This window comes from Carassius auratus, chromosome 2 (genome assembly GCF_003368295.1).
Source record: "Carassius auratus strain Wakin chromosome 2, ASM336829v1, whole genome shotgun sequence".
Taxonomy (NCBI): Eukaryota; Metazoa; Chordata; class Actinopteri; order Cypriniformes; family Cyprinidae; genus Carassius; species Carassius auratus.
In genome coordinates, this window is record NC_039244.1 from 29,063,150 (window position 1) to 29,079,397 (window position 16,248).

Consider the following 16,248-nt stretch of genomic DNA (forward strand, 5'->3'; position numbering starts at 1 on the left):
AAGATGTTTGTATAGATGCTTTCCAGATGATGTGATCTTGCAGACCTCTTGCAGACGTGTGCTATCTGGGTAGTTAGTTCGTTGTTAAGTTTAGGTATTGGTTAGGATTAGGGATGTAGAATATGGTAAAGCAGAATGTGTGCTTCATGAGTACTAATAAACAGCCAGTATGCTACATTTGCATATGTGTATTTAGCAGATATGCTAGCAATACGCATGCTAGTAAACAATTAGTTAATAGTCAAAACTTTTATTATAATGGATCAGCAGTTTCTGCCATCTAGTCACTTAACTCACATTATTTTGCCCATTATTATATAGATATTTGTATTAATGACAATATGTATTTGAACAAGTTTACTTAATAAATTGGCTGATGAGTTTGTAAAAAATCCATAAAATATTTAGTGCACTTTAACTTGTAGCAGCCAAATATTAATCTATATATGACAAAAAATATGTGTGGTTAAAACATAGCATTGTCTACATACAATTATGTTTAGTGAGCCATAGCAATACAAAGGCGTTTTATTCCATGTTTACAATTTTATTGCATTTCATCACCAAAAAATATATATATATTAAACACAATGCATAATCTAAAAAACAAATAATAATAAATTATATGCACTGTAAATCGCTTCGGATAAAAGCGTCTTGCTAAATGCATAAATGTAAATTTAATGAATCGTGGTGGAAAAGTGCAGGCAAACAATCAATGTAGATGAGCTCAATTAAACAGCAGAATTTTGTTTTACAATGCACTTGTTATATCTCTAATGTGACCATGAAATGAAAACTACCACAGATGTGCAATGAAAACATCTTTAATTATGTAAATTAAACATATAATGCATCAGCTGGGTAGAGTGAGTTAGTAATGCTTTACAGCATTTCTTCCAAAGATCTCCATGTAAAATGTCTGCGTCAGATACTCCTCGCCTCTGGAAGCAAAGAACACAAAACAGACTGAGTTTGCTGTTCAATCAAAACACAATGTTGTCATGTTGTTTTAATCGTGATATTAAAGCAACCTACCGATAGCTGTGCTGCTAGATATTGCGTGTGGTGCTGCATGTGTTCAACAACACATCTCCTGTGGAAGAGTAAGCGCTCAGATCCTCCGCTCTGTAAAGAGAATCAGGTCTGCAAACACACAAACACACACATGAGCTGACACCACACACACTTTCACTGCTATAAACCCAGAGACATTGTAAATATAGGTATATGAGGGCATTTAAGCTAGTGGAGAGATGGAAAGTTGTTGCAAATAATGACCTCCTCAGATAAAGGTTGGAGATGCAGCCCTTAAAGTTGTCTTTTCCCAGGATTACACTGGATGAATACAGTCTAGATGAAGAGCCCGTCACTCTCTGGCCAACATCTTCTTCATCGATTCGAAGTTCGATGCTAAAACAAAGGTAAGCATCAGTAAGAAAGGAAAAATTTGGAAAACTTCAAATGCTTAAAATTACATGAGTCTATATTTATAATTATATGGAGTATTTTTTTAAAAATGTGTTTAATTCAATGAGCACCTTTGGCTATAACTTGTTTTTAATTATTATTTTTACCAAACGTGAACGTTACAAAATGCAAATGTTACAGTTCTAATCATATTGTGTTTTGTCGAATCATATTAATAACTGCAATCAGGCAAAAATATATAACAGTTTCAAATGAATCTTACCGCTGGCCTTGACCAGAAACAGTGAGATAATGCCATTCTCCATCCTGGTACTGCTGGGTAGATTTCCAGACGCTGCCTTGGGATTTGAGGAGCACATATCCGTTCTCCATGGAGAGCTCCATGTCTTTACCCTGCCACAGAGAAACCACAGTGAGAAATATGAGACGTGATATGCAAGTTTTCTATAAAACCACAGTGTGATCCAGGATTATTTTGTTTAAAACAGAAGGCTTTAGATCTGTCACTTCTGAACATTTTTATATATCCACATGAGAATCAAGCTCTTAGCATTCCAGAGTTTTCCTCAAAAATTACTTGAACAGACAACCCCTCTAATCAGAAGAGAGTGCGCATGCATTTGGCCGTATAGTGTGTGCATCTGTGGAAGAGATCCGCACATTTTTGCTGTTCTGCAGCAGGATGCCGTCTGGTTTTGTACTTCTGAAGCCCAGAGAAAGACCGACATCGTCCAAGCTGAAGTCCTCATGGAGTTTCTCCAGTGCGCTGCCGAGGCTGAATTCAGCTCTCCTTACCATCTGGAAAAGAGCAGGATGGATGTTTCAGTGTGTGAATGCTGAAGAAACCAAGCTAGCATGTTACCTTTACATGTAATCAATGAAAGATTAGCTGGATTACCTGTAGCTCATTAGTGCATCCTCTGCCAATGCCCACTTTCTCTCTAACGCTCGGGGTGGAGCCGCCGGCCGTGCCGATTTTCACACAGCCTTTCAGAGCCGGGATAGTGATGTTGTATCTATAATAAAGTCATTGAGAATGAATAAACCATCATACAATTTTTTTTAGACAGTAACACAATATTGTAATTCATTCCTTTTAAAATAAATGTTCCCCAACACTGACTGTCAGGGTGCTGAATCTGATTATATTACGTCCAATGCCACAACACTTAAACGTAATCACTACTGCATCATCTGCTCCTGATTGTTTGATATGAGGGCTACTGTGAATGTATATGTTTTTATCCCAAATGACCCATGTTGATTGTAGAGTTTATTTGTTTATTTATTTGGATCCCCATTAGCTTCCACAATGCGGTTGCTAGTCTTCCTGGGGCCCAAAAAAGAGTACATCACAGCAGTGTCCAACTATTGTTTTAATATGCAAAACTGTTCAAAACTGTTCAATTCAGAGTCTTGAATGGGGAGTTCTGCAGAAAGGCTCAAAAACAAGACAGAAAAGAGCCTGTTACTTCTCAATTCTGATGTTTTTATGACGTAAAACTCTTGCTAATATTGTAAGCAGACCTCAGAGAACATTATAAATTATGCAGATAAAAATGCAGTTCATGATCACTGCAAAGGGAAGACATTAAGACACGGACCTTTCACGCAAAGAGTTGGGAATCCCGCCGACGTAGAAGTGCTTGAACATTTGTGGAATGACGTCCGTCCTCTTGACCTCAATGTTCCCTACTCGGACTTTAAACTCTCTTCCTGCAGTTATCAAAACTTTCACATCTGTTGCCTGAGTGCAAATGAAAGAGTGTGATTTAATTGAGACTGACATGACTATGTACAACATCTTAAAGAAGAAAGTCATCTTGGCTCTTCCTTACCGGAGAAAGGCTTGCTTCCTCCTGACTTCTGACGGGCTCCAAAATATTCATTTTGTTTTGGCCACGCAGAACAACGTTACCTTTCTCAAGAGAGACGCTGTAGAAAAAGTCCTGATAGGGAATGAAGAAAACAAGGATGAAAATCTCAAAAAAAATAAAAATAAAAAGGCACATCAGAAAAAGCTCAATAGGTAAGAACAAATTCTTACATCCTCCTCGTCTCCTAAATACAGCAGAAGAGCATCCCTAGCTCTCGTTTCCACTTTCTGATTGATGGACAGATAGTTGGGGAATCTTTCAAGCAGGACTTTGGCGTAACCGGTGCCTTCATAGTAATCCGAGTCTGAGATCGACAGTGGGATTTGTCTGAGCAAACAGAAACAGGAACAGTATGTTGTCACAATGCACAGTCTAGTTTTCCATTCATGCTGAATGTGATCTTTAAAACTATTCTGAATATGTACATGCATTGTGATTATTGGTTACACTGTGAATATACTGTATTCTCACTTATTAGTGCATCAGCATCTCACCATTCACAAGCTGAGAGCTTACCTCTTACAAGGGGTTTCTAAGTTAATATCAACAGCGTTCTTGAAGTTGTACAGACTGATGAACTTGTCATTGAAGGTGGAAAACTCAATGCAGCCGTTGTATTTGCCATATCTGAGAGAGGTCGGTGGCTAAAAGAGAGAGAAATGCTCTTTTTTAAAAACCAATATGTATTTAAAAATGCACAGAGAATTAAAGAGACATCATTACACACACACACACACACACACACAGTTCATATTTACCGTGAAGTCATCCGGATAACCTCCTACATAGAAGACCACTTTATCTGGACTGAGATCCAGCAGGTTTCGTGTCAGTTCACCCAGGTTTTCTGTCAGCTGCGCCTGCTTCGGATTGATCGACGTGAACTGCTTTGTTTGAATAACTTGTGCATCTTGATAAATTCTAGATGACATATGGAGGGAAAAATGGCACATATAGTGGATAAAATATAATGCAATTTGACACTATTAGTAACCAAAATGCGTCACTGTTTTAGTTTGAGCATAAGAAAAAAAAAAAAAAAAAAAATATATATATATATATATATATATATATATATATATATATATATTAGCCACAACTATTTGTGACAAAACACAGCTGATATTTAAAAAAAAAAATTGCATAATGTTAAGACATCATGCATTTATATTGGAAATATTATATATTAGGGTTATATTGGAAATGGTTTGGAAAGAGATTAATGCATAGGTAATTCTTTACAGATGCTGTAGGAGACACTAACAAACAGATTCACAATCAGAAAGAAATAAAAATACTGCAATCAACTCCACTTTCACTGCATCTAATTGAACACACTTTCTATGCAATACTGAGGAAATGTCATTTTTCATTTTATTGCCAGGAACACCACACAGCTTCCAGGGAGTAATGGAGAAACGCTGGGATTCAAACCAAACTGTTTCTGCCTAAATTATTATTATTTTTTTAATGCATGTTACTATACCTGTACAGGTCGATTTTGTCGAAGAAAGCCATATCAGATGAGGACTCAGTGATGCTTGATGCCTCAATATCGTACTCCTCTCCTTTGAGTTTATAAATGACATGCAGGATGTTATTGCGAAGAGCCATGCCGATGTAGTCTCCGGATGCCTGTGAGAACATTTAACGAATGCATTAGGAGGCTCAAGCTAAAATGACCCTACCTGAGCTGGCCTGAAAAGATTTGAATGATTTGAAGTTGATGCACAGTAAAATCACACTCACGTCTTTGTTTCCGAGGTACATCACGAACAGATTGTCATCCCTGATCTGGCGGCGCCGCCGGCCGGGTCTCTCGGGTCTCTGGAGCGACAGGGTGAGAGCAGTGTACGCACGCAGGTCGTCCAAATCTTGCGGAGGACGCAGCTCTACATGTCCTTTACCCGTGAATTTCATAGGCACAACAATCTGCAAGAGATCGAAACATTAAGAAGAGAACTAACCTCTCAGAAAAAAAAGGTACAAAAGCTGTCACTGGGGCGTAACCTTTTCAAAAAGTACACCTTTGTACCTTAATTACCCCAAAAAGGTGCATATCAGTAACTTGAAAGTATGCATTAGTATCTAAAGTGTACATATAAGTACTTAAATAGAAAATATAAGTACCTTTTGACTTCCACAGTATGACAAAAATAAATAAATACTATGGATGTCAGTGAGGTTTATTATTAACTGTTTGGTTAACAATATTCTCCAAAATATCTTCTTTTGAGTTCAGCAGAGGATTGAAACTTTTGAACATCTTGAGAGTGTCTTTAAGGGAGATTCAACTCTGTTTTAACTGTTTTAGATTAAATAAATGCATTTATAAATGCATTCACTTTTAAAAGGCATAAGACAAAAACCTGACAGCATCTTTATTTCAATCCGTATATCCTGTGACAATTATTTCTACTCATATTTTAGATGATTTTCTAAATTGAGATCTGTTTGAAAAATGTAATGTCGCTTTAGACTTCAGCAGGGACACTTTATTTTCAATGTACTATTTCACTGGATTGAATTTAGAGTGTAGAATATATCAAATGAATCTTACTCTGTTAGCAGCGTCTCGCGCTTGCTCGATCAGCTCCTTTATCTCTTTAATATTATCAGACACGTTGTTCCCGGCGCTGATCTGAGAATTGATCTCTTTTATTTTATCCAGCAGGGATGGGATGGAGCCGCTCACATTTTTGACTGTCAGATGGAAAGAACAGAGAAAGAAAGAGAATAAAGTTACAGAGGAACTAGTTGAAGAATCAGATTAATAACAACAGGGCAGCACTTACCGGTCAGTTCCACATCATCGAGAACACTGTCGATGTTAGAGACAGACGGAGTAACGGAGATCTTGGTAACTTCTGCTTTGATGTCGTTTAGTTGGTTCATTGTGTCACTCGTTGTGCGATCGGCTTCCGCTGCTGCTCTCTTAGCCGCGTCGATAATGTTACCGATGTCATCTATGATCAGACAGAACAAAGCATGTTTTCAAACATATCCATGTCTTAAAGGGACAGTTCAGCCAAAAAAAGTTCAATCTGTCATCATTTACTCACCATCAAGACAACCAAAAAGAAAGATATTTTTTATTAATGTGTGTAATAAACTACGGAGCCCTGCAAATGACATGCAAGAAAAAATAAATAAATTGTGAGCGCGATTTACTAATTCGTTCCCTCAATGTACTAAAACGTGCACACGATTACTGTTGCGTTCCCTCGATTTACTATTACGTTGCCTAATTGAGGGAACACAATAGAAGCAAATGCATCAGAAACAATCCTCCATATGGAAATCGAACATGTCAGCACTTGTCGTTTGTATAGCATAGGCTTGTTTTGTACTTAGACTCATACTATATGTCAAGCAGTGCTCTTTTCTCACCTCTCTGAATTCCTTTCATACCCTCCTGGACAGAGAGCAGCTCCTTTTCTAGAGCTTTCTTCTTCTCTTCAGCATCTCGCAGGCATTCCTTCTGATTTTTGAGCTCTTTGGTTGCTCCTGGGAAAGACAGAATAACAGTGTTTAAATAACAAATGACTTATGATAGAAAATCAGATTCAGTATGTAGATTGATTTTTGTAGAGTTTTCGTTTTAAATTCATACAAACCTTTAAGATCTTTAGTTGCATCTGTGGCATCTTTAAGTAGGTTATTGCCATCATTTTTCAGATTTGTTGCCCTGTTGATCAAGTCCCCTTCACTGACATCCTGAAAAATAAATAAATAAATAACCAACAACTGTTTGTTTGGCATCATACACTGACTCCAAAAAAGTGTTTAAAAATTCAAAGTCATATTTAACCCTCAAGTGACCAATAACCAATCAATTTATTTATTTAATACGCTGACATTAATTTACTATATGTAGTTTAGTACTACATTTAGATTATATATTTTTCTTTACAATTTTAAATTTTTAGGCAATTGTATTGTACTAAATTGTATTTATACAGTAGTTATGATCCATTTAATTTCCACCATTTACTTTTTAAGCATAGACCTGAAAATTAAATGTCCATATTCAAATTAAATAAAAATAATAAAAAAATAAACCCAATTTTTTTTTTTAATCCCGACTTTTTATAATATCAAGCTCAAATTTGAAACACAACTTGTTTAGACTTGTAGTTTTGATTTGATTTGATTGATTAACTTTAAAGTTAACTGAGTTAAGGTAAAACTGCATGAAAATCAAAACTACAAGTCTAAACAAGTTGTGTTTCAAATTTGAGCTTGATTTTATATAAAAAAAATAAAAATAAAAAAATAATAAAAAATAAAAACTCTGTACAATTTTGCTAATAATTAATTAACTTTTTCCAGGCATGTCTTAAAATAAATGCTATATGGTTTGATTTTGTCATCCAGTTCAATGATGCTCATTTTCCAGGACCGCTGCATGTATCCTAACTGTGATATTCAAGCATGTTTGGCGAGGTCTCCTACATTGAGTGCTTTGTCAGCCGCCTCTTTGGCCTTCTTCGCCGCCTCCTCTGCAGCGTTGACAGCGTCGGTGATGTTTTTGTACGCCTCTATCCCAGAGAGAGCGGTCTGCACACCAGAGCGCCCACTCACATTCTGTACAGCCCTGTCCAGGACAAAAACAGCACTTATATGATACACATCAACGGCATACTCTCTTCCCTCTGGGGGAAAAAACAAATATGAGATGGAAATCGAAGTGAAAGCGACACAACGTGGGAAAAACACACAGGTGTGTAAGTGTCTTACTCTTGCAGCTCTTTGGCCAGTTTGTGCATGTTTTCTGCGTGTTTTTCTGCCTGTTTCACGATCTTCTCTTTGGCTGCGGCGTGTGAGATGGTTTGGACTTTATCCTTGAGTTCGGTCTTTGCTCCGCTGAGCTGCGCTGCAAGCTGTTCGTATTCCTGTGGGATCATGAGAGGATTTGTCACCAATGAAATCATCATACTGTCATCACATAACTGATCTGTAACTGCTTCCACACAGTAAGTTAGAAAAGCAAGTTAATGCATAAGCGATCAAATAGTATTAATTATAAATATTGCATGAATAAAAATTCATATTGCTCAAACATTAAGTACAATACTGGGGTAACTATTATGAGGAAATGTCTGGGTCATATTTCTCCCCAAATTAGATTGTTTCATTACTTGAAATAAAATAAATAACCAAAATAAAGTTATATATAAATATACAAATTTTATTTCAGCTAGTTACCAAGGCAGGCTACTCATTTTCATCTAGTTTAAACTAAAACTGAAATAAAAATGAATGAAAACTATTTAGACATAAATGACAAAAACACAAAATTACTAACACTTTAACTAAAATGAACATAAAAGCAGAAAATATAAATGTAAAATCTAATCAAAATCTTAACAAAATATAATGATTTCTTATATAAATATATTATAATAATAAATAATCATATATAATGAAAAGTGTTTAGGACAATTAATACATTTATTGTGGCATTATGTGGGAATTGCATGCCTACACAGTCTGCCTTCATATATGCTAAATATCGTTTATTATTTTGGGAATATTTTTGTGTCTATGTGTTTCTGAAGGTTTACCTCTTTACTGTCATTGAACATATTCAGGACGTCCTCAGTGTCTTTCAGCTGTTTCACAGCAAGAGCGATCTGATCCTGGACGAGGTCTCGCTCACGCTCCAGATCTTTCACTCGTTTCTGAAAAACAACAACAACAACATCTAATGTACAGTTTCTCTTGCTATGTGTTTTTTGTGCTGTGAGGATTGTACCGTTCTTGATTCTTACCAGAATATCTTTAAGGCCTTCAGCGTTGATGTCGTTCTGTTTGCTGGTTTTCTTCACCATATTATCCGCCTGTCTGAGCAAATCCTCTAACTCTTTCAGCTTGGTCTCATAGCTGCTCAGTAGATCGTCAACACGCCTCGACGCCGCTTCATTCTCATCGCACTGCTTTATGATAGTTTTGACATTCTCTAAAACTGCAATGAAAACATAAATGTGATAAAACTGCAATGGCCGGTAATGATTACGTGTTGGACATGCACAGGCTGAATCAAGAGTAAATGTACATTTGTTTGCTTCAGCTTGCTCTTTTCTGGCTGCATCTTTCTGCGCGTTGAAGCTCCTCTTCTCCATCTCCTTCACCATGTTCTCAGACTGTTCCAGGAGTTTGGCTAAATCTGCGTTGGCCAGAGCTGATCCACTGCTGTTTGAGTCCATCAGCTGCTTCAGGAGCTCTGAAGAACAAATACAGTACATATATCATTCAATACTCATTATTACATCTAATAAAGGGGTAAATGCAGTAATATCACGGTAATAGCATAGTATCATTCAGAACGTTGTTGAGAAGTTGATGAGAAGTTGCTTATTAATGAGTGAATGTTATGAATTTTGAACATTACTGTGTTATTGCCATGTTATTACTGCATTTAGGTCTTTTTTAAGTTATTAAAAAAGAGAGAACATTCAAATTACACATAAACCATAATAAACCCCAGTGGAATAAATGTACGTTAATTAAATTCAATTGAATTTATGAACTGGTGATTAATTGAAAACAGTCCAAATGTACGAAACCTACATATTTATTTCTAGCAAAACAACAAATATTACCAAATGTAAAACAAAATAAATTACATTTATTTCATTAAATGATTTTACTTGCATTAACTTTCACTTTCAGATGTTAAAAGTGAAACATTTTTCATGCAGCAATGGTTCATCAATGGGCATACATAATCATGTTCATCAATAAAATTCAGTCCCAAAAGTGTGTGAGAAATGGGGAAAAGGCTCAGTATATACACACACACACACACACACACACACACACACACATTAATATAACTTCATGGAAAATGTGTTTTTGGCACTAATGGTGCTCCATACTAGAGGCGAAAATGACCTCAACACAAAAAGTGTATCATTGAAGAAAAAATTAAAAATAAATTCATAATTGACTGAACAAATAAATAAATAGTGTGCATTTGGAGGGTTTTGCGAATTTGCCAAGTTTGTTCCTTTACTAAAAACTAAGTTTTTTTTTTTTTTTTTGGTCAAAATAACCTGAATGTGTTACGAGGGATGAAATAAATCTTGTCCGTTTGGAACAGTGGCTCATTCATTCAGCTCAGGTCAGTGTATTATGTGATTGTTCACAGGATCTGTCAGGACAGGCCTGCTTTACAGTCACCCTGATCCTCAGCAGTGAGAAAACACCACACCTGCACACATTTATCAACACAGCACACAGAAGCAGCACTGCTAACCCAGCCTGACAAACCCACGGCATCTTAGTACCTTATTTACTCATATTAGTACTTTAAAAGTACACATTAGTAGCATGTTAAAGGGTGACTGCTTTATAGCTTCTTTTCTGAGAAGACTTATTAACAAAAATGCTGTACAATTTAATGAGCACCTCTACCAAGCGTGTCTGTCCTCATTCACTGCACACTACCACACAATTACAGGCAATGCATTATTATTAATACAAACCCCAAATCTGTGTGTGTTTTTACCTTGTATTTTTCTGAGGAGGTTCTGTGTCTCTGTGTCCAGATCTTTTGCTCTTTGGTGGCTGTTTTCAGCGTTAGAAAGGGTCTTTTGTGAATCCTCGGATTGCTTCCTGACCTGGACATACAACAGCTCGATGAATTATTTGATCTCCAGCAAGAGTAATGAAAACAGAGAGATCTCGGATAAACAAAATGTTTCTTGATGATAATTTCTCTTCAAATGTGAAATGTGAATATATTTTCTTGGACTGAAATATTTCGGTGCTTTATTTAGTTTTTAATGCTTCAAAGATTATTATTATTATTATTATTAATATTATTATATATTAAAAATAAGAAAATATATTTACATAAATATATTTTAATATATTTTAGACATATTAAATTTTTGCCTTTTTTTGTATATTATGAAATATATTTGAAATAAAATATTCATTGATGTATGGGATTTCTCGCTTGATTATAAACACATTTCTGCATGAATCTGCATGTTTTTTTTTTTTTTAGTTTTCAGAAAAATGATCTTCTAGTACCTGTTCTTTTAGACTGTCCATATCTTGGTCCAGATTAGTAACATCTTGTCCCAGCTGGTTAACGTTAGGCACCTGACTGTTGACGGTCGAGCTGAATGTGTTCACCAGGTTCTGAAAGAAAAACATCATGAGTATAAAGAGCTCAATCAGATTTTTTTGAAGAATGTTCTTAAAACATTTGAAGTCAGCATTTACAAAAAAAGGGTCCCTTAGTAATGTTTGGGTCGTTATTATCATTGCATTATGAAAATATCAAACAGACACACACACACACATCACTGACCGACACACACACACACACACACACACAAAAGACTAAATGTAAGTCTTTTTTCTTAAAAAAAAAAATACAAATAATAAAAAATAAATAAAAAATTACAAAAATTATATTTTTGTCAATGGATCGCGTTTATGAAATGTAAATACAAGACATGCGTACATTTATTTTATTACAGTAAAGGAAACCTTTGCTGACTACACTTGCATATAAAAGTTTTTTTTTTTGTGTGTGTTTTTTTTTAAGGCTTAGTGGTTGAAAACCCCTTTCAGGTGCTGTGAGTGTTCAGTCATGTCTGTACATTTAGCTGAATCACCAAATTGCTCACAGAATGTTCCAGACTCCACACAAGCACAGCCGGCAAAGCTTTTTCAAAGCACTTTCTGTGCATTATGCTGATGAGAGACCTGATGTGGATTCTAATGTAAATGATAAACGCTATGTTATTTCGAACCACCCACTGATTTCATGCAACAGCCCTTAATAACAGAACTGTGTGTGTGTGTGTGTGTAATAGACCCTAACATGGTCTCACTTGCTCTATGTGCAGTTATAACTTTTACTTTCCATCATATTACTTACAATGTCAATACAAAAAAAAAAAAAATTCCTTTCTCAGGACAGAATATTGAGGAATAAGTCAGGAGAAATCAAGGAAACTACAGAAGGAGATGAAGGAATACCGTTGTGGCAGCGATGGCTTCTTCAAGCTTCCTCAGATGCTCTTTTGATGAAGGTCTGAGAGAGTCCAGATCCAGCTGATCTTTAATTCTTCTCAGCTCAATATCAAGCTTCTCCAGACCAGTCAGTAATGTCTGTGCACAGTTATCACACTCTGAAAAAAAAAAAAAACACACACACACACCGTTACAAAATAGCACAGCACAAGTCAGCAAAAGGGAACTGAACACAAAGAGTGTAAGCCTGGGGTGTGTGTGAAACCCTCTACCTTCACACTGCTCTTCTGTGTCTGTGTCCTGGAGCTCCAGAGAATTCCTGCACACTGTGAACGACACAAGACATGCTGTGAGTGAACTTATTCAAGATTATTTCAATCCTCCTTTGCAACATTCATATTGACTTCAGACAGAAATTAGAAATTAAAAACAGAAAATCTCAATATTATTTGTGTCTTCAAAAAATGCATCTATCTATCTATCTATCTATCTATCTATCTATCTATCTATCTATCTATCTATCTATCTATCTATCATAATTTTTATTTATAATTTATTCACATTCAAAAATGTTCATTATTGTACAAAGAGTATGATATTAAATTATTCCTGTTTTTGTTTTGTTTTTTATGTAAAAATAAATAAATAAATAACTAGTCATTAAAAAATGCTAGGACTATTACAAAATAAATCCTCAAAAACAAAACGTCCAAATGCATTATGATGTTTTTAATTATTTTTATTTTTTATTTTTATTTTTTTTGCAATACTATCATTTTGAGATGAAATGTGCCGTTCAGCCATGATGAAGCGCTATATAACACACACACACACACACACACACACACACACACCTCCAGTCTTGGAGTCACACAGGCTCCCAGGACAGATGCACAGACGACAGCGTCCACCAGAGACCAGAGGATCACCGTAATATCCCGGAGCACATCTGAGGGTCAAACAAGCCTTTTCAAAACCACCTGTGAATCTCTTGTTTTGCTATATTATTAAACTCTTGGATTCAGACTTTTTTCTTTTTTCAGTTAAAACAACCGAGTGATCATATTCCTCACTGATCTGAACCAATGCACCTCAGTTTTTGAGTGAACAGAGCATTAGTTGTGCATCGTTCGGTCAATGTTCACTCAAAAACTGAACATCCAGCTTCAGCAGAAAACACATTCTGGTTGTCCAGACCCTGATCAGCACGAACAAGCCTGGACAAGCTTGAAATGAATGTTGGTCTAAGCTTGTCTTTTGAGCAGGGATGTGAAGTCACAGATTACACACACTCTCAGAAAAAAAAGGTACAAAAGCTGTTACCGCGCCTTTTCACTTTTGCACCTTTTAGGCACTAATATGTACACTTTAGGGTGTGCCTTTGGAACAGTTACCGCCCCAGTGAAAGCTTTTGTCAGTGTAAGTGAGCTTTTACACAAATACTGCAGTGTATGATATTTGATAGAAAGATCAGTTTTGGGAAAGTGAATCACTCACCGCTCGCATCTTTCACCGGTGTAACCGTCTTTACACAGACACAGAAGTCTGCCATCGGTTTCAGTGCAGCCCAATGCAAAGCTGCAGAAAGAGACGCCACACCATCACTTAACAACATCAATCTGATTGTGTTAGGTAAATTAAAATAAATGAACAGGAGGCACAACATTCATTTAACTAATGGATATCAACTGACTTCGCCAGCTGATGATTACTTTAAGAACTATATATTATTATTATTATTATTATTATTATTATTATTGAATTACAAGTTGTCTGAAATGATATGTTTGAATATGCAATTTTGGGGATATAGGACAGAGGAGATTTTGGATTAATCTTTTTATCACTCCATAAATCAGAAAAAGAAAAAATATATAATAATAATATTTCTATGTCACTTCAGCTCATCAAGGCTACATCATTTGATCAAAATACAGTAAATATTGTGAAATATTATTAAAATGACTGTTTTCTTTGTGAATATCTGTTAATTTACTGTAATTTATTCCTGTAATCTAAAGCTGTATTTTCAGCATCATTACTCCAGTCTTCACTTCGGTGTCACTCAATATCAATAAATCTAAGCCATAAATATCAAAATGTTTGCCAGCAGTGTCTCTCGTCTCCAAACAGTCGTATCTTTTTCCATCACAGATGCGAGTCTTACTTGTTGGCGTGGTTGCTGAGAGGACACGGGCACGCGCTGCATCTGTGCGCTGCGTCTGAGTAAAAGCCGTCTCTGCAGCGCTCACACTGATCCCCTGCTCTGTTGTCCCGGCAGTTCTGTTCAACACAGCATTTGAGTTACTCAGTGAAGCAGAAGAATGAATGTGTGCACAGGCAACAGATCCATGCTGCGATACTAGAGACAGAGCGCATTATTACCAGACATCGGCCGGTGTTTTCCTCACACTCGTTCGAGAAGCCGTTACAGGAGCAGCGAACACAACGAGCAAACGCACCGCTTCTGTCCAGATAGTGACCAGCAGGACACCCCTGACCACAGACAACAGGGGCTGGTTAAATCAGTCAGTTAACTCATCACACACACACACACACACACACACAATAATAATAATAATAGTGAGTGAGTGAGAAAAACACAAAACATATGAAATGCTTAACTGAACTGATGAAAAAATGTGCAAATGTAATACAGTGTTATTTGAGTATTATTGAGATACTATTATGGTTTTTTATTATTTTTTATCACTTTATTTAGATTTTTATATCCATTTTCATTTTAATTTGAGTTCAAGTTCAATATAAAACATAGTTATCATCATAAAAAATAAAAAATAAACACATTATTAACCCACATATGAACATATTTGACAGAAAGAAAACGGCATATATTTTAAATCATGACTTTGGTACTCTAGAGGTCTAAATTAAAAGGTAAGAAGTATTAATCACAATCTACACTTTGTACAAAACAAGAATATTTACTATAAAAAGTGATTTAAGAATTGTAAATAGTACAATTTACATGTAATTACCATTTCATATATAGTTCAAAATTACACATTTCAATGTGTTACTTGTCAATTATGGAATTAATTGCGAAACGACAAGCAATTTCTGAGTGACAACTAAACAAAAACTCAATCCATCCACCATCACATTTCAATAATAACCCACACAAATGCATGGAATATCTCTCTTTACCTGTGCATCGTCCACTGAAGGGATCTGGACGCGCTGTGTGTCATGAAGAGAAGGGAAGTGAACGCGCTGTCCATCGCTCTGACCTCTCTGAGTCTGAGCCTGATCTCTCTGATGCTGTGTGCTCCTGTGTTCAGGTCTGGGTCCTGCACAAACCAGCACTAGCAGGACCCCGAACACAAGGGCCCTCAGTGCTGCACTCCTCCAAACCGCTGATCCTGTCATTCCCATCCGCTCGATCCGTCTGAAATAACCTGTGTGGAGCTCAGGTACTCTTCTTAAAGAGGGAGGAAACGCCCCAGACGAGCACTCACTGGTGAATCAGTCACAGACGCACGACCGCAGATCAACCAGGAAACTGAGTCACGACGAGCTGTAGACATGCACTGCAAGACCCGAGCACTTTAACACTACATCACCAATAGTTCATTTGCTGACACTTTAGAGACCAATTCTCACTTTTAACTTTGTTTATTAGCATGAATATTACCAGCACATTGACTGTTTATTACTACTTATAAAGCACATATTAAAGCCTTATTCTGCATGACCATATTTTAGACAATTTAATCACTAACAGCAACCTCACTAACTTTTAATAAGCAGCAAATTAGGAGTTTGTTGAGACAAAAGTTATAATTAATAGTTTGTTAATAGTGAGAATTGCTCTTTTAACAATAGTTCCACCATTGATTTGATCATCATTTTTGGTTATACTTTATTTTAAGGTCCAATTCTGGTTATTAACAAATCATTAACTACGACTTTTAACTCGATT

General features: G+C 36.2%; 1 protein-coding gene across 1 annotated transcript; it reads right to left on the bottom strand.

Moving 5' to 3' along the window:
• Window positions 1–811: 811 nt before the first annotated feature.
• LOC113039632 (laminin subunit alpha-3-like) lies at window positions 812–15,773 on the bottom strand. Its single transcript, XM_026197593.1, has 31 exons — window positions 15,474–15,773; window positions 14,691–14,801; window positions 14,473–14,588; window positions 13,803–13,883; window positions 13,160–13,254; window positions 12,578–12,631; window positions 12,312–12,463; window positions 11,352–11,462; window positions 10,822–10,933; window positions 9,367–9,534; window positions 9,083–9,276; window positions 8,876–8,992; window positions 8,049–8,203; window positions 7,764–7,905; window positions 6,926–7,025; window positions 6,699–6,815; window positions 6,104–6,274; window positions 5,869–6,011; window positions 5,058–5,240; window positions 4,795–4,943; window positions 4,067–4,229; window positions 3,825–3,952; window positions 3,479–3,635; window positions 3,270–3,380; window positions 3,036–3,178; window positions 2,330–2,447; window positions 2,092–2,229; window positions 1,694–1,824; window positions 1,282–1,413; window positions 1,039–1,146; window positions 812–944 (listed from the first exon to the last, which is right to left on the bottom strand). The coding sequence occupies exons 1-30, from the start codon at window positions 15,699–15,701 to the stop codon at window positions 1,053–1,055; spliced, it is 4,014 nt and encodes a 1,337-aa protein (XP_026053378.1). The 5' UTR covers window positions 15,702–15,773; the 3' UTR covers window positions 812–944; window positions 1,039–1,052.
• Window positions 15,774–16,248: the final 475 nt, after the last annotated feature.